The following is a 26,419-nucleotide window of genomic DNA, read 5'->3' on the forward strand; positions in this document are numbered from 1 at the left end:
AAGACAACTTCCAACTAAAACTGTTCAACTTCAACAATACCCAACCTTTTGCCAATATTGGTTTTTTAAAATAACTTTGAGATATAATTCACATAGCACACGATTAACTCATTCAAAGCGTACAATTCAATGGTTTTTGGTATGTTCACAGATATGTTTAACCACATTGTTGCTGCTGCTGTGTGCCGTCAAGCTGACTCCAATTCACAGCGACCTTACTGGACACAGTAGAGCTGCCCCCAAGGGTTTTCTAGGCTGAATCTTTAAAGGAACAGACTGCCAGGTCTTTTCTCCTGTGGACTCACTGGGTGGGTTCAGACCACTGACCCTTTGGTTAGCAGCTCAGTGCTTAACCATTTTGCCACCATATTAGCACAGTCAATTTTGGACTATTTTCATTATCTCAAGAAACCCTGTACTTTTCAGCTATCTCCCTCTCCTCCCCTGCCTCTCCCACTTCTCCATCCCACCCCTAGCCCTAAGCAATCATTAATCTAATTTTGCCAATATTGTTTTATTTTATCACTACTTTTCTTCCCTGAAATATTTTAAAGTATATTCCAGACCTCATATCATTTTACTTACAAATACTTCAACAGGGATTTTTAATAGGTAAGGACTCAACAAAATAGTAAATTGTCATTATTACATCTAACACAGGGAAAAATAATTTAAAATAAAATTTAAATTTAATTCAAAGTCATCCATATTCTAAGTGCTTAATAAGAACTTAAAAATTATTACCCAGGCAAATTTTCAACACAGTTAATACATGATACTCACTACGCTTTTAAAGAACTTTAAATGTACCCTGAATGCCAATAATAAAAAAAAATACTACTACACTATAAATGATACACAAAACAGATTTTTTAAGGCAAAACTGTTAGAAAATAGTATCAATATTTGCAACAGTAAACTGCTGTTTTCCACAGCTCCTTGGTGTTCTCATGTCCCTGGTAGTGCAAACAGTTTGTGCTCAACTACTAACCTAAAGGTTGGAGGTCTGAACCCACTTATTGGTGCCATGAAGAAAGGCCTGGAGATTTGCTTCAGCCAAGAAAACCCTATGGAGTTGTTCTACTCTGTAACATATGGGGTCACCATGAGTCAGAATCGACTTGAAGGTAATGGGTTCAGTATTCCCATCTAAATACTAGCTCTCATTTTTAGGCCAACCCCACCCTTTGCCTTAAACCCAGTACCCAGGGCCGTCGAGTCGATTCCGACTCATAGTGACCCTATAGGACAGAGTAGACCTGCCCCACAGAGTTTCCAAGGAGCATCTGGCAGATTCGAACTGCCGACCCTTCGGTTAGCAGCTGTAAAAAAAAAAAAAAAAACGGTTAACATCCATAGGAGATGTATACAAAGTTTTTAGGTCTGAAGGAAGGAAGAGAGGATAGGAATGAACATTCACTAATACATTCCATGGAGTCCCTGGGTGGTGCAAACTGTTAAGTGCTGTCAGCTACTAAATGCAAGGTTGGCTGTTTGAGTCCACCCAGAGGAGCCTTTGAAGAAAGGCCTGGAGATCTACTTCCAAAAGATCACAGCCATTAAACACCCTATGAATGCACAGTTCTACTATGAAACACACAGGGTTGTCATGAGTTGGAATCGACTTGGTGGCAACTGATTAATATCTATTATGTGCCAAACGGAGCCCTGGTGGCACAGTGATTAAGAGCTTAGGCTGCTAACCAAAAGACTGGCAGTTCAAACCCACCAGCTGCTCCTTGGAACCCCTATGAGGCAGTTCTACTCTGTCCTAGAGGATCCCTATGAGTCGGAATCGATTCGATGGCAGTGGGTTACAGGTTTACAGGTTATGTGCCAGACAGGCTTTATGGTTTATGTATTTTACACAATAATTTAATCCTCTTCCAAACACCACTGTTTTTGGTATCGTTGTCAGTTGCCATCAAGTTGATTCCAACTCGTGGCGACTCCATGTGCGCAGAGTAGAAATGCTCCACAGGGTTTTCAGGGCTGTGATCCTTCGGAAGCAGATCGCCAGGGCTTATCTTCTGAGGTGTCTCTGGGTAGGTTTGAACTGCCAGCCTTTCAGCTAGTGGTTGCGTGCTTAACCGTTTGTGCCACCCAGGGACTCCTTCAGAACACCACTCAAAAAAAAAACCACCACCAAACTCACTGCCGTTGAGTCGATTCTGACTCACAGCGTCCCTATAGGACAAAGTTGAACTGCCCCATAGGAGTTCCAAGGAGTGACTGGTGGATTCAGACCGCTCATCTTCTGGTTAGCAGCCTGAGCTCTTAACCACTGTGCCAGCAGGGCACCACTAGGTAGATATTATTTCAAGTTTGAAGGTGGGTAAACTGAGGATTAGAAGGCTTAAGAAATTTACCCAAGTGTATTTAGCTACTAAGAAGTGAAACCAGGGTTCAAATACAGGTCTTTCTGGGTTCAGATGCCCCCGTCAAGACCGTGGACATACACAGTTTCGGGTTTGGAGGGGATCTTTAAGTTATTTAATCCAGTTTCTATACACAGTTAAGAATCCCCTCTGACCACAATGTGACCTAACTCATGCTGCTTTTCCATATTGAAATGTTAAACCAAAACCAAACCAAAAGGAAAAACAAAAAAAGCAAAAGACAAAACAAACAAAGCAAAACAAAATAAACAAACTTGTCTCCTTATAACTTCTATCCTTTGGTTTTAATTCTATCCCTTGGAGACATTATAACAAGTCTATTACTTCCTCTTTTACAGACCTACTTTGAATTTTTTAACATATCTAAGTCTTTTCTTTGCCCCAAATCCCAGTTTATTCATCTCTCTTAGAACCAAAAATAATTCTTTCACCATGCTGATCAGTTTCCTCAGATTATCTCTTATCATTAAAACTTTTGGGTCTAGAACAGAACAAAGAAAGAAGCCCTGGGCAGAGCAGAGCAGAATAAGGTCTATCTACTCCTTATTTCGGAATCCAGGGCACTGGGTTTTTTTTACTCCTTATTCTAATACATTTAAGATGACAAACATTTTTGGAGCCTTAGGACTGAAAGCTGAGTGAGAGCACAAGCATTTACATGACTTAGAGCAAATGAAAGACAACTATGCTAACATACCTTAGGGAACGTCACTAATCACCTGAAACATTCTTTCCAGGGCCTGGATCCGATCTTAGGGTCTTTCTCAATACCCATGCAGGTAGAGGGAGGGCGCTAGTATTAACACACTGAAGTAGGCCCCTGAGTTGAAATCCACAGGCACTACTGACCTAACCTAAAACAGACATGTGGGAACCCTGATTCTGTTCTGACTGGTTTGCCCGGGCATTTTGGCTCATCTGATTCCTGAACAATACCTTGGACTTCTGACTGCTTGTACTGCTTTACCTTCTGGTATCCACGTCCTCTTAATGTCTGGGCTTTTTGGACCAAGTGCATTGTTTTGCCCTTCTTTAACGATCTCCATCTAGCTGCTGCTCAGTTTCTGACCTTCGCTATTTCAGTATACTCTGACAGGTCTGGATGTACATCACTGCTGATTTTCAGCTTCAGCTGGAGACCCTAAACCCTATCTTTTACTTTGACCACTGGTTCCCAGAGTGTGACCCATCTCAGTGCGAGGTTGTATTCTCAGCCTTCTTCTCTCAGTGTTTGCATCTTGATCTGTGGTCAATGCCTTGTTGAGTTTATATCAAAATACTGCCAGTGGGGTGCCTAACAGAATTATGACCATAATGATCTCATATTATTGTTATATATTCTCCCCTGTCCGCCACAAATTTCCAGAGACTGATTTTAAAGTTTTGCAGTTTTTTTTGTTTGCCCTGTGGCTCCTTATGTCCTAGGACTGTTTGGTTTGTTATAAGCTGCTACTATTCTAAGAGAGTCATACAAACACAGGGTTGGAAATGATAGCAAGAGGTCATTTGTTTGTTCCTTACTGACAAAAAAGGTCAGAGAAGTGTACTTACTTAAAAAAAAAAAAATAATGCAGTGGGGAAAACACACATTTCACTCTTAAAAAAACAAAAACCAACAACTAAAACAAGCAAACAACTACATAATAGATGTGAAAATGTGATGTGAAAAAAGTTAAAAGAGTATGTGTGTGTGTATACATATATAGTATTTTTGTGATAAAGTGTAATACTGCTTCACGCAAGAGAATTTTACTTGTAGGATACAACAAAAATAATTGTAATTTTAATAAAGATGAACGAAGAAGATAAAGAAGAAGCCAAAGTATTATGGAAACCAAAGTAATTCTGACCTAGTTCTATAACATTCTGTACAAGTCCGTATAAGCATAGAGTCCAAAGAGTACAATTTAACAGGAATTCAAGTGTTTTTTATGTAGCTCAAGGAACTGAGTCTAACAATGGGGCTCTGAAAGGTCGCAGCCTTGAAAAACCTATGAACAGCTCTACTCTGTATAGGTGGAGTTGTTTTAAGTTGGAATCAACTTGACAGCAACTAACAGCATTCCAAAGAATAGACAAACTGGGATTCAGTCTTTGCCACTGCAAAATGCATATAAGGCTGTTTTGAAGCTTAAGTGAAAGACATGAATGTAGAAAGCAGTCTGTAAACTACAAAATAATACATAAATATTAAAAAGTCTTATTATTTACTGAAATAACTTATTTTTGAGGAAAAGCTTAATTCCCTCTAAATTTCTAGAAGACAAAAACAAAAGGCCACTTCCTTCACATATGGAGGGGTAATTTCAAACTTCTTTTCTCTGATTCTTTATTCCCAGATACACTCGGTTAAAATTATCTATAACTGATCCCTTACTAGGGTAGCACCACATAATTGATCTGGAAGTGTTTTAGACATTTAGGTAGAAAGAAGTTGTAAAAATTGTTCAAGATAGTATTACTGGTACAGTGCAGGTTTGACTGAGTCACACTTAAAGTATGTATAAATGCAACATTTGCAACGAGTATTTCCTCAGACCTGAATTCATATACTCCTATGCAGAAAAAATAATCTTAAACTTATGCACATAAAATAAGCCTTATACTATGTGTGTTTTAAGTTTCACTATAACTATCTGTCTTTAAAGTACCCATTTACATCCAGCAAATACAAAAGAACAAATTTTAACTTGAAGAGCACCACTATGATGAGAAATGCATAAATACAAGAAGTAACTATAACTTCATATAAAAAAAATTAACTTATCCACTCAGTGCTTTTTTTAAAGTCATGCTGACTGTAAAGTTTAACTACATAGGTGTATAAGAAAAACATGTAAAAAGGTATTCTTAAGAAAATTTCAAAACAGTTAAGTACAAACCAAAAAGAATGACGCACATATAGAAATATGTAATTTGTTTGAAACCTTTATGAAGTGGATTGCCTAAGGGGCACTTGTGATGCTGAAATGTCCCTGAAACTTTCCGAGAAATCACAAAGAACATACAAGTTAGGAACCTGGAACATAAACATACCATAAAAGAATGATAATTATACTGTGACTTCACTTTTAAGAAACCCAGCTAACTGCAGGGTTTGTTTTCTTTTCATTAAAGTGACCTGCTCTGTAGTAAGAGGTAAGTTATCTGGGATAATGAAGTTGGTCCAACATTCAGGCAAGTGTGGAGCCTTGCTTATTCTGGCTACTTAGTAAGGACTGTTTGATTAATTCTGGTTAAATACCAACTGAAATGCCTTGGTCCTAAGAGGTATTATTGGTAGAAACACTGAATACGAGGATAAAAGATATCCGAGGTCTTTGAAACAGCATCTTACATTCCATAAATACACACACCACTCTTCTGTCAGTTTGTCATACTGTGGTGGCTTGCATGTTGCTGTGATGCTGGAAGCTATACCACCGGTACTTCAAATACCAGCAGGGTCACCCATGTTGGACAGGTTTTAGCGGGGCTTTCAGGTTAAGACAGACTAGGAAGGACGTAGTGATCTACTTCTAAAAAAATTGGCCAGTGAAAACATTACAAATAGCAGCGGAACACTGTCTGATGTAGTGCCAGAACATGAGCCCCTCAGGTTGGAAGATACTCACAACATGACTGAGAAAGAGCTGCTCCTCAAAGTAGAGTTCGTAAAAGAAGGATTGGTAGTTGGAAAATATGGCCTTGGTGATAGAAACGATGTTGGAGATTGCATGACAGACTTCTGCAAGAACAATGACTTATTCACTGCAAATACCTTTTAGCAACAAAATAAATGGTGACCATACACATAGACTTCACCAGATGGAAAACACAAGAATCAAACTGCATCTATGGAAAGAGACCACGGAGAAGCTCAATATCATCAGTCAGAACAAGGCCAGAGGCTGACTATGGAACACATCAACTGCTCATATGCAAGTTCAAGCTGAAGCTGAAGAAAATTAAAATAAGTCCACAAGAGTCAATGTATGATCTTGAGTTTATCCTACCTGAGTTTAAAGATCATCTCAAGAACAGATTTGACGTACTGAACACTAATGACCGGAGACCAGACGAGTTGTGGGATGGCATCAAGGACATTATACATACAGAAAGCAAAAGGTCATTAAAAAGACAGGAAAGAAAGAAAAGGCCAAAATGGATGTCAGAAAAGACTCTGAAACTTGCTCTTGAACGTACAGTAGCTAAAACAAATGGAAGAAATGATGATCTAAAACAGTTGAACAGAGTGTTTAAAAGGGTGGCTCAAGAAGACAAAGTAAAGTATTATAATGAATTGTGCAAAGACTTGGAGTTAGAAAACCAAAAGGAAAGAACACACTCAGCATTTCTCAAGCTGAAAGAACTGAAGAAAAAATTCAAGGCTTGAGTTGCGATATTAAGGGATTCTATAGGCAAAATATTGAATAACGCAGGAAGCATCAAAAGAAGATGGAAGTCAGTGTATCAGAAAGAATTGGGCAATATTCAACCATTTTAGGAGGTCACATATGATCAAGAACCAATGATAACGAAAGAGGAAGTCCAAGCTTCACTGAAGGCACCGGCAAAAAACAAGGCTTCTGGAATTAAAGGAATACCAACTGAGATGTTTCAACAAGTAGCTGCAGCGCTGGAGGTGCTCATTCATCTATGCCACAAAATTTGGAAGACAGTTACCTGGCCGAATGACTGGAAGAGATCCATATTTGTGCCCATTTCAAAGAAAGGTGATCGAGCAGAGTGCAGAAATTATTGAATGATACCATTATCACGCACAAGTAAAATTTCTGAAGATATTCAAAACAGGTTGCAACAATACATTGACAAGGAACTGCCAGAAATTCTAGCCAGATTCAGAAGAGGATGTGGAAGGAGGAATATCATTGCTCATGTCATATGGATCTTGGCTGAAAGCAGAGAATACCAGAAAAATGTTTACCTGTATTTTATCGACTATGTACAAGTATCTGATTATCTGGATCATAACAAATTACAGATAACACTGTGAAGAATGGGAATTCCAGAATACTTAATTGTGCTCATTAGAAACCTGCATATAGATCAAGAGGCAGTCCTTCAAACAGAACAAAGGGATACTGCATGGTTTAAAATCAGCAAAGGTGTGTGTCAGGGTTGTATCCTTTCACCATACTTATTCAATCTGTATGCTGAACAAACCATCCCAGAAGCTGGACTATATGAAGAATGCGGCATCAGGACTGGAGGAAGACTCATTAACAACCTATGATATGCAGATGACAAAAGCTTGCTTGCTGAAAATGAAGAGGACCAGAAGCACTTACTGATTAAGATCAAAGACTATAGGTTTCAGTATGGATTACAACTCAACATAAAACAAAAATCCTCACAATTGGACCAATAAGCAACATCATGAAGAAAATATTGAAGCTGTCAAGGGCTTCATTTTACTTGGGTCCCACAATCAATGCCCATGGAAGCAGCAATCAGCAAATCAAACGTTGTTTGCATTGGACAAACCTGCTCCAAAAATCTCTTTTAAAGTATTAAAAAGCAAAGACGTTACCTTGAGGACTAAGGCGTGCCTGACCCAAGGTATGGTATCTTCAATTACCTCTTACATGCATGCAAAAGGTGGACAACGAATAAGGATGATCAAACAAGAATTGATGACTTTGAATTATGGTGTTGGCAAAGAATACTGAATATACTATCAACTGCCAGGAGAATTAACTAATCTGTCTTGGAAGAAGTACAGCCAGAATGCTCTTCAGATGCGAGGATGATGAGACTTCATCTGACATACCTTGGATATGTTATCAAAATGGACCAGTCCTTGGAGAAGGACATTATGCTTGGTAGAGGATTAGTGAGAAAGAGGAAGACCCTCAATGAGATGGATTGACACAGTGGCCTCAACAATGGGCTGAAATATAGCAATGATTGTGAGGATGGTGCAGAAGCAGTGTTTCATTCTGTTGTACACAGGGTTGCTATGAGTTGGAACCGACTCGACGGCACCCAACAACAATAATAAACTCCTCATTTATTATCTTGTTATCTGACATTTTGCATATGCAACAATAGTAAAAAATCTAGCCTCTGACTGTTTTGTGCATAAATGACATATATATGGCATTTTTTAACGAATGCAGAGGTGCAAGGCAAGAGTAACACGGGCTGTGACGGTTAAAGTTACATGTCAACTTGGCTGGGCCAGGATTCTCAAGTGGTTTGGCAGTTATGTACTGACATAATTTGGCCATTACGGAATGATGTAGTCATCCTCTATTTCGTGATCTGATGTGGTTGTCCTCCATTTTCACAAAACTTCAATTTTTGTAAAATGAATTGGTCTTTGGGAAACCCTGGTGGTGTAGTGGTTAAGTGCTACAGCTGCTAACGAAAAAGGTCAGCAGTTTGAATTCACCATGCGCTCCTTGGAAACTCTATGGGGCAGTTCCGCTCTGTCCTATAGGGTCGCTATGAGTCAGAATAGACTCGATGGCAATGGGTTTTTTGGTTTGGTTTTGGAACCTAACCATGTCAATAAGTGAGGAGTGTGTGTATTGTCCTTTGATGCCTGATGCTGGTTTCTGAGGCTACGGCTACCATGTCCAGGTCTTTAGTAGTGGTTCTACTGTAGACAAATTGTTCAGGCATGACTTTTTTTTTTTTTTCAATAATTTTTATTGTGCTTTAATTTTTTAAGTGAAAGTTTACAAATCAAGTCAGTCTCTCACACAAAAACCCATATACACCTTCATATACACTTTGCTACACACTTCCAATTACTCCCCCCCTAATGAGAAAGCCCGCTCTCTCCCTCCACTCTTTCTTTTTGTGTCCATTTCACCAGCTTCTAACCCCCTCCACCCTCTCATCTCCCCTCCAGGCAGGAGATGCCAACATAGTCTCAAGTGTCCACCTGATCCAAGAAGCTCACTCCTCAGCAGCATCCCTCTCCAACCCATTGTCCAGTCCAATCCATGTCTGAAGAGTTGGCTTCGGGAATGGTTCCTGTCCTGGGCCAACAGAAGGTCTTGGGGCCATGACCACTGGGGTCCTTCTAGTCTCAGTCAGACCATTAAGTCTGGTCTTATGAGAACTTGGGGTCTGCATCCCACTGCTCTCCTGCTCCCTCAGTTGTCTTCCCTGTCAGGGCAGTCATCAGTTGTAGCCAGGCACCATCTAGTTCTGGTCTCAGGATGATGTAGTCGCTGGTTCATATGGCCCTTTCTGTCTCTTGGGCTCGTAATCGCCTTGTGTCCTTGGTGTTCTTCATTCTCCTTTGAGCCGGGTGGGTTGAGACCAATTGATGCATCTTAGATGGCTGCTTGCTAGCGTTTAAGACCCCAGACGCCACTCTTCAAAGTAGGATGCAGAATGTTTTCTTAATAGATTTTATTACAGGCATGACTTCTTACTGGCTACTTTCAGATGGTTCTCTGAAATGCATTTCCTGGTTTAGGAGAGCTTCTGTGATTTTCCAGTTAAAACGATATCAGTTATCAGAGTGAAATTTACATTTTGAGGGAAGGATATAAGTATATATTAAATGCTAGTTTCCAAAGCTTTCTATTTGACTAAATAATAGCTTCTACAACAATTATTATTAAGGAGTAGAAAGGATCAAGATGATCTGCCAAGTACTGAGCTAGAGGCTAAGATACAAAAGGAAATAGGTACTCAGTTGGGCAAGACAAATGCATAATTATGATATTATAGTGATACAAATATCAATAGAAATATTGAAACATTGGGAAAGGGGTAGAAAAAAGCTAAGTTTTGCTTTGTCAAGTTAGCGAGGTCTTTAAAAAATAGAATGTATTTGAGCTGACCCTTGAACTCCCTAAATTCTTACCATCAAAACTACAAACTTGCTTTTATCTTAATATAATCTTTCTTCCTACTCCTTAAAATGGAAAGGGTGTCTCTCCCATCTAAAGCTAAATCCCATCGTTTGCTGTGGCCTCTCTCCTTTTCCCAACACTTTGTTCAACTGATTATCCCCTCTCTTTTGTACTCTCAATGTCTTTCTCTACTTGGTTCTTTCCTGTGACCATTTAAACTGGATAATCTCCAACTCTGGAGTGTAAAAGCCCTTGATCTCATGTTCGCCCTTGTTCTACCCATATTTTCTTATTCAAATAACTTAAGAGTTGCCTAATCTTGCTATGACTACTCTTCATCAACTCACTGCAACTGTCTTTTAGCCCCACTGAACCTGCCCTAGCATCTCGTTAAATCCAAACGACAACTCTTTCTCTTTCATCCTTGTTTGATTGGACCTCTTGATAGCAACTTGCTGACCACTCCCTTCCTCCTGAGTGGTTCTTTCTGGGCTTCCCTGACCCAACTCTTCCTGATGTTTCTGCCATCTCTCCAATCATTACTCATTCTTCTTTGTGTAAGCGCTTTATTCCTCAGCCCATTCCTTAAATGTTGGTGTTTTTAAAGATTCTGCCGTAGTCCTTTTTCTGTTTCCGTTCTATATACTTGTACTAGTTTTCATTTAATCTATTTCCATGGCCTAAATTACCGTCTTTCCACTGATGATACTCAAATCTTTTATCTCCAGACTAGTTCTCTTTTTTGGGCTCCAAAATCTCTATTTTAAACTGTCTACTGGGTTTATCTACTTGGATATTTTCTTGAGCTTTTCTTCCCCAAACCTATAACTCCTGTGTTTTTTGAGGCATCACTGTAGACCCAGAAACACAAAGCAAAAATCTGGGCATCATTTCTCATTCTGCCTCTCTCAATCATTTCCAAAACCAATCAGTCACCAATTCTTGTGAGGCTGCCTCCTAAAAAGCTTTCAAATTGGTTCATTTTTGTAGGATCCTATTATCACCAGTCTAGTTCAGGACGTTACCACTGCTCATCAAATTACTGAAGTAGCTTCTTATGTGAGGTTCTTTACCAGGGTCTTGCTCTTTGTCTTAGTCATCTAGTGCTGCTATAACAGAAATACCACAAGTGGATGGCTTTAACAGAGAGAAGTTTATTCTCTTACAGTCCAGTATGCTAGAAGTGCAAATTCAGGGCATCAGCTCCAGGGGAAGGCTTTCTCTCTTTGTTGCCTCTGGAGGGAGGTCTTTCTTGTCAATCTTCACCTGGACCAGGAGCTTCTCCAAGCAGGAACCCCAGGTCTAAAGGATGTGCTCTGCTCCTGGTGCTTCTTTCTAGGTGGTATGAGGTCCCCAACTCCCTGCTTGCTTCCCTTTCATCTCTTGTAAGATAAAAGGTGGTGTAGGCCACACCCCAGGGAAACTCCCTTTACATTGGATCAGGGATGTGGCCTGAGCAAGGGTGTTACATTCCACCCTAATCGTCTTTAACTACAGGCAGAGATTATGATTTATAACACAAAGGAAAATCATAAAATGGAGGACAATCACACATGGCCTAACCAAGCTGACACGCATGTTTGGAGGACACAATTCAATCCATTATGCTCTTCTCCAGTCTATTTTCCACAGTGCAGCCAGAGTGATTAGTTTGTCAGCTTACCTACCTATCTATCCTTTCTTCTTTTTCTAAGAGAAAGTTATTAAAACATTTAACAAAACACAATAGAGAACAAAATATAATAATAAAGCTAACATCTGTAATCTTACCACCCTAAAGAGATGTTATATTTTTGGGGTGACTTTCCTAAAATGGAATTCTGATTATGTCATTTCTCTGCTGAAAACTCTTTTATGGCTTTGCATTAGTTTCTGATAGCTGCCATAACATATCACCACAAACTTAGTGGCTTGAAACAACAGACATTTCCTCTCTCACAGTGTAGAAGCTAGACATCTGAAACCAAGGTGTTAGCAGAGCCATGCTCCTTTGGAAGTGTCTTGGGAATAATCTTTCTCTGCTTCTTCAAGCTTCTGGTGGTGCCCAGCAATCACTGGCATTCCTTGCTCAGTAGCTTTATCACCCAGTCTCTGCCTCCAACTTCACATTGCCTTCTCTGTCTCTTCTCCTCTTCTTATGAGGTCACCAGTCAGTGGATTTAGGGCCTACCCTTATCCAATATGTTCTTAACTAATTACATCTGCAAAGACTATTTCCAAGTAAGTCACATTCTGAGGTTCCAGGTGGACACGACTCTTTGGGGACGCTATTCAACCTGCTATAGACTTCCTACCGTCTAAACTTCTTAAATGATCCTTCATGACCTGGTCTCTGCTTACCTCTCTGGCCTCATGTGATGTTTCTCCCTACTGCTGGGAGATAATTTTCCATGGATTTCTCATGTTTATGCATGCCATGCAAGCAGAGGTACTGACTGCCTTTGTTCTGGGCTTTTTTTTTTTTTTTTTTAATTTGTGTTTTAGGTGAAAATTTACACCGCAAATTAGGTTCCCCTTTAAGTTTTTATACAAATTGTTTCTTGCCATTGGTTACAATCTTATACAATGTGTCAGCATTCTCATTCTTTCTATTCTGTTTGCTCTGTTTCCATTGATCTAGCTTCCCCTCCCCTCCTTGACTTCTCATCTCTACTTATAGGTAAACGTTGACCGCTTGGTTGCATACAGTTATTTGTTTAACGGAGTACATTACTCATGGGTGATAATTATTTTATAAGCCAATCCATTATTTGGCTGAAAGCTGGCCTGGAGAAATAGCTTCAATTCCAAGTTCAAAGGGTCTCTTATGGCCACAGTCACAGGGGTTCCTCTAGTCACCTTTTATCTAGTAGGTCTGGAATTTTTTAGGAATTTGAGTTTTGTTCTACACTCTTCTCCCACTCTATCCGAGAACTTCTATTGCGTCCCCAGTCAAAAAGGTCAATAGTGGTCACCGGGTACCATCTAAGTTCTTCTGGTATCAGGTTGGATGAGGCTGTGGTTTGTGTGAGCTATTAGTCCCGGGGACTAGTCTCTTCTTTGAGCCTTTGATTTCTTTCGGTCCATGTAAGTAGAGACCAATAGTTAAATCTTAGATGGCCACTTGTAAGTTTTTAAGACCCCAGATGCTACTCACCAAACTAGGACATAGAACATTATCTTTGTGAACTATGTTATGCCAACTAAGTTGTCCCCTGAGACTATGGTCCCAAGCCTCTTCACCCAGTAAACCAATCCTGCAAGTTGTTTGGGTATGTCTAGGAAGCTTCTGTAACTGTGCCCCATTATGTGGTTTGATACACATGTCTCTATATATGCAGCGCACAGAAACGTGTATATACCTACGCCTACATACACACCTGTACATGCATGTGCACTTACTTGCATACGCTTTCCGCATTCATATCTGCCTGTGTAACCATACACACATAGTTTTTGGTTGTTTTTACTGTTGTTGCAAAATTGTATGTTATACCATTTACTGAAATTGCCCCTTTTTCGTGTGTACTTCTGAGTGTCTTTATTTACCTTTGTCAAGTTGTGCTAACTTCATTCATGTTGCCTTTCCCATCACCAAAAGTAACAACTGTCCCAACCGTCTACTATCTAGAAAGTGATTCCCCCTCCTTCTCCTTTCCATCCCTGCTAACCATCAAAGAACTTTGCTCTCTGTGTGCATACCTACTCTTGACTTTTTATAATAGTGAAACCATACAATATTTTTTTGTGATTGACTTATTTCACTCTGCATAATGTTCTCCAGATTTATCCATGATATGTTTCGTGGACTCTTCATTATTCTTTGTATTTGCATAGTATTCCACTGTATGTATGTATGTACCATAATCTGTTTATCCATTCATCTGCTGGTGGGTACTTAGGTTGTTTCCACCTTTTTGCTACTGTGAACAATGCTTCAGTGAACATATATGCACAGAGGTCTATTCATGTCACTGCTCTCGTATCTTCAGGATATACACCTACGCGTGGGATTGCTGGATCATAGGGTATTTCTATTTCTAGCTTTATGAGGAAGCACCATGCTGTTTTCCATAGTGGTTGTACCATTTCACAATCTCACCAGCAATGTATAGAAGTTCTAATCGCCCCACAACCTCACCGGCATTTGTTGTTTTCTATTTTTTTGACCACTGCTATTTTTGCAGGGGTGAGATGGTATCTCATTGTAGTTTTGGATCTCTCTAATGGCTAATGGGAAACCCTGGTGGCGTAGTGGTTAAGTGCTATGGCTGCTAACCAAAAGGTCAGCAGTTTGAATCTACCAGGCACTCCTTGGAAACTCTATCGGGCAGTTCTACTCCGCCCTATAGGGTTGCTATGAGTCGGAATCGACTTGATGGCAGCTGGTTTGGTTTTTTAATGGCTAATGGAAGAAGCCCTAGTGACAAAGTGGTTAGAACGCTCAGCTGCTAATCAGAAGTTTAGTAGTTCAAACCCACCAGCCGCTCCATGGGAGAAAGATGTGGCAGTCTGCTTTGGTACAGATTTCCAGCATCAGAAACCCTATGGGGCAGTTCTACTTTTGTCCTGTAGGGTCACTATGAGTTGGAATCGACTTAATACCCGTGGGTTTGGTCTGGAATGGCTAATGATCGTGAGCATCTCTTCAGGTTATTTGTTGGCTGCCTCTTTGGTGAAGTATCTGTTTGTGTCTTTTGCCCATTTTTTGATTGCATTGTCTTTCTTTTTGTTGTTGAGTTGCTGAAGTTTACTATATATTTTAGAGACGAGGCTCTTATCAGATATGTCATTGCCAAAGATTTTTCCCAGTCTGTAGTTTTTCTTCTTATTCTCTTGGTAAAGTCTTTTGATGAACATAAGCATTTAATTTTTAGGAGGTCCCAGTTGTCTAATTTATCTTCTGTTGTTTGTGCATTTTTAGTTTTGTTTGATAGGCTACTTATGTAAAAAATGAGGTCCCCTACTTTTGACCCTTTGTTATCTTCCAGGAACTTTATTATAGCTTTAGCATTAACATTTAGGTCTTTGATCCTTTTTGAGTTAGTTTTTGTGCAAGGTGTGGAGTATGGATCCTGATTCATTTTTCTGTATATGGATAGCCAGTTTTGCCAGCACCATTTGTTAAAGAGACTGTTTTTATCCCATTGAATGGACTTTGACCCTTTGTCGAAGATCAGCTGCCTGTTAATGGACAGATTTACTTCTGGGTTCTCAATTCTATTCCATTGGTCTATGCATATGTCACTGAACCAGTACCAGGTTGTTCTGATTACATGGCTGCATAGTAAGTTTTGAGATAAGCAAGTATGAGGCCTCCTACTTTGTTCTTCAATATTTAGCTATTTGTGGTCTCCTTCCTGTTCGTATTAAGTTGGAGATTAGTTTTTTCATTTCATTAAAGAATGTTGTTGGGATTTGGATCAGGATTGCATTATATTTAAAGATCCCTTTTGGTAGTGTTGACATTTTCATAATGTTAAGTGTTCCAATCCATGAGCATGGAATGTTTTTCCATTTATGCAGATATCTTTTAGTTTCTTACAGTTGTGTTTTATAGTTTTCCTTGTATAAGTCTCTTATGTCCCTGGTTACACTTATTCTTAAGTACTTTATCCTTTTGGGGGCTATTGCAAATGGTATTGTTTTCTTGATTTCCTTTTCAGAGTCTTCTTTGTTAGCGTAGAGAAAACAAACTGATTTTTGTGTATTGATCCTGTACCCTGCCACTTTGCTGAATCCTTGTATTAGTTCCGGTGACTTTCTTGTGGAGTTTATGGGATTTTCTATGTACAAGATCCTGTCACCTGTAAAAAAGGATAGTTTTACTTCTTCCTTTCCAATTTGGATAACCTTTTGTCTTAGTCATCCAGTGCTGCTGTAATAGAAATACCACAAGTGGATGGCCTTTAACAAAGAGAAATTATTCTCTCACAGTCTAGGTGGCTAGAAGTCTGAATGCAAGGTGTCAACTCCAGAAGAAGGCTCTTTCTCTCTGTTGGTTCTGAGGGAAGGTCCTTGACATCAATCTTCCCTGGTCAAGGAACTTCTCAGTGCAGGGACCTGGGTCCAAGGGATGCACTATTCTCTTGGCTCTTGTTTCTGGATGGTATTAGGTTCCCATTCTCCTAGTCATCTGAATGGCACCTCCACCCTTTGAGACCCCAGAGGTTGTGGTCCTATCCTTTGAGAGTGAGGCAGCTCTGCTTCCGTGTTCCTTTTTTTTTTTTTTTTATTGTACTTTAGATGAAGGTTTACAGAACTATTTTCTCATCAAACAGTTAGTACACGCATTGTTCTCTGACGCTGGTTAACAACCCCACGACATGTCAGTACTCTCCCTTCTCAACCCTGGTTCCCTATTACCAGGTCCTTGCTTCTTCAGCTCCTGTTTCCTGGCTCCTTGGCCTCTCAGCCCCTCGGGGTACATTGCCCCCATCTGCCCTGCTGGGGCAAGTGTTCCAAAGCTCTTTAACTCCATCGATAAGTGCACCCCACTCTGCCAGTAAACTTCAGCCCGGAAGGCACAATTCTCTTGCTGCATGGGTCGGCAAGCCTAGCTCCAGTGATAAGTGTTCGGAGACACCCTACTCTGCCAGGAGGCCTCCTGCATGAAGGCACTTAGCTCTCTTGGTCTGTGGGTTGCCTCCTGCGCTGTCTTGCGCTGGTCTCCTAGTTCTGCTGCTGCCTCTTGCTGTCTGTGCCATCTCCAGTGTAACAGCTCTCCGTATTTCCTTCTGAGTCCTCACCAGAATTGGCTTTGATGTACATAATTCCACCAAGAGTTTCTTCAAAGCAATCTATGCTTTTATGCTTTTACTATTAGGCACTCTAAAACTCTTCCAGCCTCTATGCACAGTTTCAAAACAGTTTCCACATTTTATGCACAGCACCCCACTCTCTTGGTATCTCTTCTCCCTCCATCTTTATCTGGCAAATTCCTACTCTTCCTTTAGGACTGATTTTAGTTGTTGCTTTCTCTAAGAAGCCTTCCCTGAATGCAAATGTGAGTAAGATGCAAATACTATAGAAACTTTTATTACATTTTTGTTGTTAAGTGCTGTCAAGATGGTTCCAACTCATAGCAACCCAATGTATAACAGAATGAAACACTGCACCACCTCATGCCTTCCTCACAATCGTTCCTATATTTGGGCCCATTGTTGCAGCCACTGTGTCAATGCATCTTGTTGAGGGTCTTCCTCTTTTTCAATGACCCTCACTTTGCCAAGGATGATGTCCTCCTCCAGGTACTGGTCCCTCCTGATGACACGTCCAAAGTGTGTGAGCCAAAGTTTCATCATCCTTGCTTCAAAGGAGCATTCTGGCTATAGTTCCTCCAAGACAGATTGTTATTTTTCTGGTAGTCCATAGTATATTCAGTATTCTTCACCAGCACCATAGTTCAAATGCATCAATTCTTCTTCAGTCTTCCTTATTTACTGTCCAGCTTTCGGATGCATATGAGGTGACTGAAAATATGATGGCTTTTACCTTTTTTTATCCTCAAGGAGACATCTTTGCTTTTTAACACTTCAAAGAGGTCTTTTGCAGCAGATTTGCCCAATGTCATATGTCTTTTCATTTCTTGACTACTGCTTCCATGGGTGTTGACTGTGGATCCAAGCAAAATGGAATCCTTGACAACTTCAGTCTTTTCTCTGTTTATCATGATGTTGCTTTTTGGTCTAGCTGTAAGGATTTTTGTTTTCTTTACATTAAGGTATAATCCATACTAAAGGCTGTGGTCTTGATCTTTATCAGCAAGTGCTTCAAGTTCTTTTTGCTTTCCGCAGGCAAGGTTGTTTCATCTGCATATTGCAGGTTGTTAATGAGTCCTCCTCCAATCCTGATGCCCATTCTTCTTCCTATAGTCCAGTTTCTTGGATTATTTGCTCAGCATAAATACGGTGAAAGGATACAGCTCTGAAACACACCTTTCCTGATTTTAAACCACGCAGTATCCCCTTGTTCTGTTTGGACAACTGTCTCTTGGTCTACGTACAGGTTCTGAATGAGCACAATGAAGCGTTCAGGAATTCCCATTCTTCTCAATATTATATTACTTACACTATATTATAATTGCTGATTTACTGTTGTTATACGCACTAGGCTGTAAACTCCATGAATGCAGGAATTGTGTCTCTCTTAATCACCATGTCGAGGGCTTGCAAAGATATCTATTACAGAAGAGGTACAAAATAACTAACCATTGAATAAATTAATATGATTTTCTATATCAGTGGAATATATAACAACAAAGATGGTAACATAAATTGTAGGTAAGAAACAAGAGAAGCTTTTTTAGGAGAAGAAACATTTAAAGTGTATTCTGGAAAATGGGTAGGATTCCCATAGGCAAAAAGGGGGAGAAGAAATTACAGTTAGAGGAAATCAAATGAATAAAGGCAAGCGATCTGTTGTAGAAGACAACAGATATGTATGTGTGAGAGAGACTGTAGTAAGAGGTAAGACTGGACTGGTATGTTGAGGTTAAATCACAGATGGTACAAAATTACAAGTTAAGAGTTCTAGGCTTATTCATAGAGCTGTCCCCCCTTTAACCTCTCCCCCGGGGATATGCATAATCCAGAAATTAGACCAAACAATTAGCTACTAAAAAAAAATTAATTCTTGGTTAATGAGAAGGTCACATCTGAAATGAAAACGATACTGAAATTTCAATGAAACATACCAATTAGCAATAGCCATATACCCCTCGCTTTATTTAAAAAAACTGATTGTTATGTTAAAAATAATGATTTTACTCAATATAATTCCTTAATTTATAGAGGAGAGGAGAAGAAAGAGTGGCAGTGAAAATGATAGAAAGGCTATAAAAATAAGTAAGTTGAAAAAATTCAACTGGAATCAATAGCTTACATCTATGCGGTAAGGAAACCCTGGTGGCGTAGTGGTTAAGTGCTTCGGCTGCTAACCAAAAGGTTGACAGTTCAAATCTACCAGGTGCTCCTTGGATAGTCTATAGGGCAGTTCTACTCTGTCCTACAGGGTTGCTGTGTATCAGAACTGACTCGAAGGGAATGGGTTTGGTTTATGTAGTAAAGTAGATGAATGCATAATTACTTTGTAGATTGCAAAAACAAAACGTAAAAATGAGATTTTATTGCTATATACATTTATATTCCTTTAAAATGAGAAATTATATCTAAATTTCATTTAATGTTTGTTGGAAAATACAGAAAAACATTTTCGTAATGACGAAAAATTATTTGCGAAACTACCTTCTTAAAACTGGAAGCTTTCAAACTTGCTATCTCAGGAACATTAATGATACACTTAATGAGTATCAGTTAATTTTATCAGAATAACAGCGAGATTATATAAGATACAAAAATATTAAGAAAGACAATGTTAAATATTAATTTATATAAAGGTTGCTTATTCAGGCAATTCATAAAGCTTCAGAGTACAACTAGGTGGGCACAGTCTACATAATTTCCTAGCACAATGTCTAGAATAACAACAAAAACAAAAATCACCACCACTACCATAACAATAATGACTCACATTCATATTGTGCTTACTGTGTGCCAGGGACTGTTCTAAGTCCTTTTATTATTAACTTATTTAGTGCTCATAATCACCTTATGAGGTAGGACCTATAATTCTCACTTGAGGAAACTGAGGCACAGAGAAGTTAGTAAATAACTTGCTCCAATACACACAGCTAATTAATGTTAGAATGATGATTCAAATCCAGGCAAAGGGTTCCAGAGTCTATGTTCTTTACTACTACAGAATACTACTTCTTTATATTGGAACACGGTAGGTGGTCTGCAAATATTTGCTGAATTATTTAGTAATATTATACAGAGCAGAGGTCTCAAGAACACTGCCTTGTAAACATAGTCTAAACCACTTCTAGATTACAGCTGAGGAAGAGAGAAAGAAATCAATATTTATTAAGTATCAAATGATACGGAAAATGCTGTGCAAAACAATTCAGATTGGCTTCTTCATTTTAAATGTCAGTGACCTGGGATTCATAGATATTAAGTTGCCCAAGGTAATATAACTAGAAATGCTGGACTCTGGATTTCAAACTGTCAAATTTCAAAGTTGATTCCCTTTCCACTCTATCAGCCTTCCAGTCTATGAACTCAAGAAAAACACTTTAGGAGAAGGAGTGTATCATGTTCTACACTGTTATTTTATCATAGTGACAGGTAAGAGAGTCAGGCAAAATGCTGCTGAACAGAAAAACTGTCTGAGGACATTAATCAATGGAAGCATATGTATTTATCATCATACAAAGACGGCTCTGTCATGTATTGTCCTGAACCATTTCACTATGTAGACTCTACCCTTAATACAGCCCTAAAAGGTAACAGAAAAGTAGTTTTACATTGGTTTCCTAAAATTGAGCTCAGTATTCTATTAGACATTGGGCTGAGGACAGAAGACACTTTTGCTCATCCCCCAACCCTGTATTACTAAGGACACATGACCAAATACATAAAAAGAAAAGCAGAATTAGACTTTCCAAAGACTTTTCACTAAGGCAAACATGAATGAATAAAAATGAATGAAAAATGAAAGCAATAAATAAACCACTGGGAGGTAAGGTAAGCTCAATAAGAAAGAAACCACTCTAAGGAATCATATTGCCTATACTCAAAAGCCTCTCAAGCTGAAGGTTTTATCTAAAGCATTTTTATTGTTATCTAACAGTGAGATGATCATATCAGTTGATTTTTTTCACCAAATTATCTCAGGTTTATATTTTATTTACACCTAAGAGGTCTTAATCACAGCATAGTGAAGACATTAAGGGTACAACAGATTACAGCCCACTTGAAGGAAGCAGAAAAAAAAGTTATTCTGAGGTATCAAAATTAAAAAAAAAAAAAAAGATTATGGCACACTTGGATAAGACATTCTACTCTGAGTTTTCTAGAACCTAACACAAAAAGGAAACATATTAAATTACATAGTTTTTACTTTCTGACCAAGAAAAGAAAAAAAGAAGAAGAATATAATTTGATCTACAGAAGCAAAAATTTTCCCGGAACTAATGCAAGTAATAATTCATTACATTTCAGTCTAAATGGAGCTAAGGAAAAAGACCATAAGCTGTTTTTAGAGAGAAAAATTGATTTATTTTTAGTTTCAAAGTAAGTATGTTGTTATGGTCAAGTTACTTAACTTCTATCAGCATCAGTTTCATCTGTAAATAATAGGGACAATGATATTTATCCTAATGGACTGTTGTAAAGATTAACTTGTGTAATACTCATGGAAGTACTTAGTAAAGTGCCTTCAACGGTTTTACAAAACAAAGAGAGATCACATCAGATTTTATTCTGACCTATAAAGGTAGAGGGCATGAACATTAAATCATATCTTAATGGGAAGAACTTTGTGAGGAGAGATATTTTATCCTCCCCTCCAACCCCAACTCCGCTTTATAAAGATTTCACTGAACACTGGGGCAGAACTTGGAGAAATCAGAACGAAAAAATTTGCATAGATGCCTTTACCAGGTCTCCTCTATCCTGTCGGTGTCGTTCTGCTTTCCCAAGGAGGCCTAAACTCTGCGAGACGAGGGACGGATGTTCACGGTGAACCAGATCGCTCTCACCACGGGCCGCCAGTCTCTCTTCCCTGCCTGTTGGCGGTGGGTGGAAGGTAAAGGTGCAGAATACAGCCCGACCTCACTCCCCGCGCCCAGGGGCCCTGAAGGCACGGTGAATAAGTGCTTGGCTGCTAATCCAAAGGTCAGCAATTCCCCACCAGCTGCTGGCGGGAGAATGGCAGTCTGTATCCATAAAGATTACAGTCTTAGAACCCTGTAGGGCAGTTCTACCCTGTTCTACAGGGTTGCTATGAGTCCGTGGCAACAGGTTTTTTTTTTGTTTTGTTTTGGTTTAAGGTCTCAATTCAATTTATGATCAGATCTTTTGGTCAGTATTTGTTACGCAGATCCTTTAACCTAATGTATTTGCCTATTGTAGTCGAGAGTCGTAGTCTAAAAAACCCCTCAAATATGCTATTTTTTCCACATTCACCCATTCTTCACATCTTTATATCTTTTTTCTTACTATTAGACTATTTTTTCTGAAGAAAAACTGTGAATGAAAATCACTTACCGTATTTTTATGCAAATAATGTGTGACTTCTACCTTTGTTTGCCAACTGCTCCCCCGCCCCCGAAGGTATTTTTGTAAGTGCTACTATGTCAATTTTTTTTTTATACGTTGCTGTGAAAACAAAACAAAAAAATACACTGGCATTGTGGGCTTATGAAAATACATGGGGGAGGGGAGAGGAGGGTGTGGGTTGCAAACAAACGTAGAAGGCATGTGTTATCTGCATAAAAATACGGTAATACTTCACTTATAATTCCAGAGATAACTACCATTTTCCTTTCTAAGTATATACAAGTAAACATAACTTTTTAAAAAATGAATAAATTCTAATAATTTATATCATAAAACCAAAACCAAACCAGATGCTGTTGAGTTGATTCTGACTCATAACGGCCCCATGTGTTATGAGGCCAATATTAATTTTATCGTTTCTTAAAATTTAAGACTTTGAATTTTTTAAACCACAATCAAATCTGTAACATGAGAAGAGTTACTTTTAAGCTATATTTCTTTAAGCTCACACTAATATAGAAAGTATCAACAATCAATATCCATGGAAGCAGCAGCAGTCAAGAAATCAAATGAGACACTGCATTGGGAAAATCTGCTGCAAAAGACCTCTTTAAAGTTCTAAAAAGCAAAGATGTCATTTTGATAACTAAGGTGCACCTGACCCAAGACAGGTCTTTTCAATCACTTCATGTGCATGTAAAAGCTGGACAATGAAAAAAGAAGACAGAAGAACTGATATACTTGAATTGGGTGTTGGCAACGAATACTGAATATACCCTGCGCTGCCAGAAGAATCAGTAAAACCAGAATGCTTCTTGGAAGTGAAGATGGTGAGACTTCTTACTTACTTTGGACCTATCATCAGGAAAAGCTAAAAAAGGACATCATGTTTGATAAAGTAGAGGGGTCAGTGAAAACAACGGAAATCCTCAATGAGACAGATTGACACGATAGTCTCAACAATAGGTTCCGAACATATCAAACATCATGGAGATGGCACAGGACTGGACAATGGCTCTGTTATATGTAAGGTTGCCATGAGTCAGAACTGACTTGATGGCAACAAACAACAACAATATAGAGAATAAAAATCTTCTGTGACTATGCCTAGAATTGTCAACCTAGAATTGTCCTGTTTTCTTTTTCATTTAATACATACTGAACCCTCAAAATGAGTTGGTGAGCTCATGTCATATTAAAAGGCCATATATACAGTTTATCAGAACAGACACTGCTTAAAATGTTGCCCAATGCAAAAAAAGAAAATGAACACATTTTGAGTGTTCATTTGGTATTTCTATGCATCTTTAATAGGAATTGTCAAAATTTAGCAATTAAAACGTTAACTTGTATTAGAGAATTTTTCCAGGGCCTAGACTAGGATGAGGCAAGAGAAAGGCTGCGGTGCAAACTTTAAGTAGGTACTGGTTTTCAGGTGCCAACTCTGCACTTGCACGACTCTGAGAATAAATGCCTTCTTAAATTTTGTACCCTACGTGCCTTGCTTAGTAGTTTCAGATCCAATTTTTACTTTCAAGAAATAACATGGATCAGTTATTCTTATACAACTGTGATTCACTGGCTATTCCGAGCACAACATGACCCTCAGAGACAAAAAGTGAATAAATCAATCCCGCAGTCCCTTGGTTTCATCAGGTAAACATTTAAGGGGATGGCCAAGCATTTCCATGGGTCACCAGGTGCTCTACTTTCATAGAAGCAGTTTACACAAGCTTCTGCACCGCATACACCATACAAGTTGGTATTAAACTATTTCTTAGGAAAAAAAATAACAATTTGTATCAGATTTGCTTTGTAAAACTTTAAGTCTTCCTTTGTTTTAGAAAGAAAAAAAGTTACTTTTCCTTAAATGCTCAGCATTAAGGAAAGCCACAATATTGGATAGCTAAAACGTAACTACTGAAATGAACAGATATCGTCAAATGCATGAAAACTGACAACTTACTTCATTAGATATGCATCTATAAATATTTCACTGATGCCACACAGCAGTAGATAGTTTATGTAAGTAGTTTAATTTTGTTAGTATTTAAACATATTTTCTTCTAAATCTACTCAGTTTTCAACATAGTAAGTAAAATTTTAGTTTTTATTTAGGTTCATGAATAATGTCATTCCGGGTATGATGTATAAGAGCTATAAATTAGAATTGCTCACATATTTTTTGAGAGTCAATCATAACCCTTTAAAATTAAATGAAAACTGCCATTCTGAAAAAACAAAAAACTTGGTATGTGTTTTTATGAACGAAGTAATGGCTATAACCAAATAATCATCTGTTGTTAGTAGCTCTTAAACATTCTACTTAAAAACATTTGTGGAAAGTCAATATGGAGTAAGTTAGCTTCCACAGTGAAGAGAAACAATTTTGTGAAGGCAGAATCCTAGGACATAGTGATAGCGGTAGTGACGAATGAGGCCGGGAATGTCAGGAGTCAGAAGCTTCTGAGAAGCTCTCCTCAGCTCTGTTAATTAACCTATTGTTAGATTTATTTATCCACCTGAAGTCATCTCTAAAACCTAGTCCCTTATCGCTTTTCCCATCATATAATGGACACATTTAAGAAAACTCACACTATACGTCATTTCTAAGATACAATCTCCCAATTCCTCTGACACCATTTCTATTATATGCACCTTTGAAATGTTTCTAGTAATATTTTCCAGTTCAGCTTTCTCAATAATACCCTTTCAAAAATATTTTCCCAAATATTTGGTATACTTCTTCTAGACTAGGAAACAATGTCTTTAGGATATTCATCAACCATGGTCTTTTTTAAGCATTTTTTTCTCTTTTGGGATGACAAAATGGTAAAAACACGGTAAAGATGAGGCAGTGTTAATTCAGTGGAAAAAAGGCTTTGGATTAAAACACTAGGCTTGACAATACCAGCTTCTGTCAAGGATATACAGCAACTGGAACTTTCATTCACTGCTGGTAGAAACGCAAAAAGTACAGTCACTTTGGAAAACGGTTGACAGTTCCTTATGAAGAAAGCGTTTACCATACAATCCAGCAATTCTGCTTCTGGATATTTATCCAAGAGAAACAAACTTATGGACACACAAAAACCTGCACATGATGGCTTATAGTAAGGTTATTCACAGTTGCCCAAAATTGGAAATAAATGTCCATCAAATGGTGAATGGATGTGCAAACTACGATACATCCATACAATGGAATACTGCTCAGTGATAAGAACAAATGACTAACATTTGCAACAACTTGGATGGAATCTCAAATGCATTATGCTGAATGAAAAAAGCCAGACTCAAAAGACTACAAAATGATAAATTCATTTATATGATATTCTGGAAAAGGCAAAACTGTTAACAGATTAGTGGTTACTAGAGCAGAGGGTTCAGGAAAAGTGCTGACTACAAAGGGGGCAGGCAGGAATTTTTTGGGTTGATGAAATTATTCCCTACATTGTGGTGGTGGTTACACAACTGTGTGTGTTAGTAAAAAAATGATACACTAAATTTTACTGCATGTACTTTATGCCTCAATAAACCTGACTTAAAAACAAAAAACGAAAAATCTGGGCTTATGCCTTAGTTACTAACTGGCCTTGGACAAGCCACTTAAGACTCATTTCCCCTTCTATAAAATAGAAACTGTTGTCATTGTTGTTAGGTGCTGTCGAGTCAGTTCCAATTCACAACCACCCCTTACGTACAAAAGAACGAAACAACGCCCAGGCCCACGCCATCCTGACAATCACTGTTGTGTTTGAGTTCATTGTTGCAGATACAGTGTCTATCCATCTCATTGAGGGTCTTCATCCTTTTTCCTGATCCTCTACTTCACTAAGCATGATGTCTTTCTCCAGGGACTGGTCACTTCTGTTAACGCCCAAAGTGTTTGAGACGAAGCCTTGCCATCCTCGTTTCTAAGGAGGATTCTGGTTGTACTTCTTCCAAGACAGATTTGTTCATTCTTCTAGCAGTCCATGGTGTATTCAATATTCTTCACGAACGCCATAATTTAAAGGAATCAATTCTTTGGTCTTCCTCATTTACTGCCCAGCTTTCGCATGCATATGAGGCGAATGAAAATACAATGGCTTGGGTC

General features: G+C 38.7%; 1 protein-coding gene across 5 annotated transcripts in view; it reads right to left on the reverse strand.

Annotated features, from left to right (window-relative positions):
• Window positions 1–26,419, reverse strand: part of PIBF1 (progesterone immunomodulatory binding factor 1) — a 231,565-nt gene that overhangs the window by 25,846 nt on the left and 179,300 nt on the right. The window contains exon 17 of one of the 5 annotated variants that reach the window (XM_064270048.1): window positions 16,406–21,830. The exons of the other annotated variants lie outside the window; for them this stretch is intronic. Within the exon in view, the coding sequence (XP_064126118.1) occupies window positions 21,750–21,830 (81 nt within the window). The 3' untranslated portion in view covers window positions 16,406–21,749. Of the gene's footprint in view, window positions 1–16,405; window positions 21,831–26,419 lie in introns of those variants that run through there. 5 annotated transcript variants of the gene reach the window in all.

Source organism: Loxodonta africana, chromosome 17 (genome assembly GCF_030014295.1).
Source record: "Loxodonta africana isolate mLoxAfr1 chromosome 17, mLoxAfr1.hap2, whole genome shotgun sequence".
Taxonomy (NCBI): domain Eukaryota; kingdom Metazoa; phylum Chordata; class Mammalia; order Proboscidea; family Elephantidae; genus Loxodonta; species Loxodonta africana.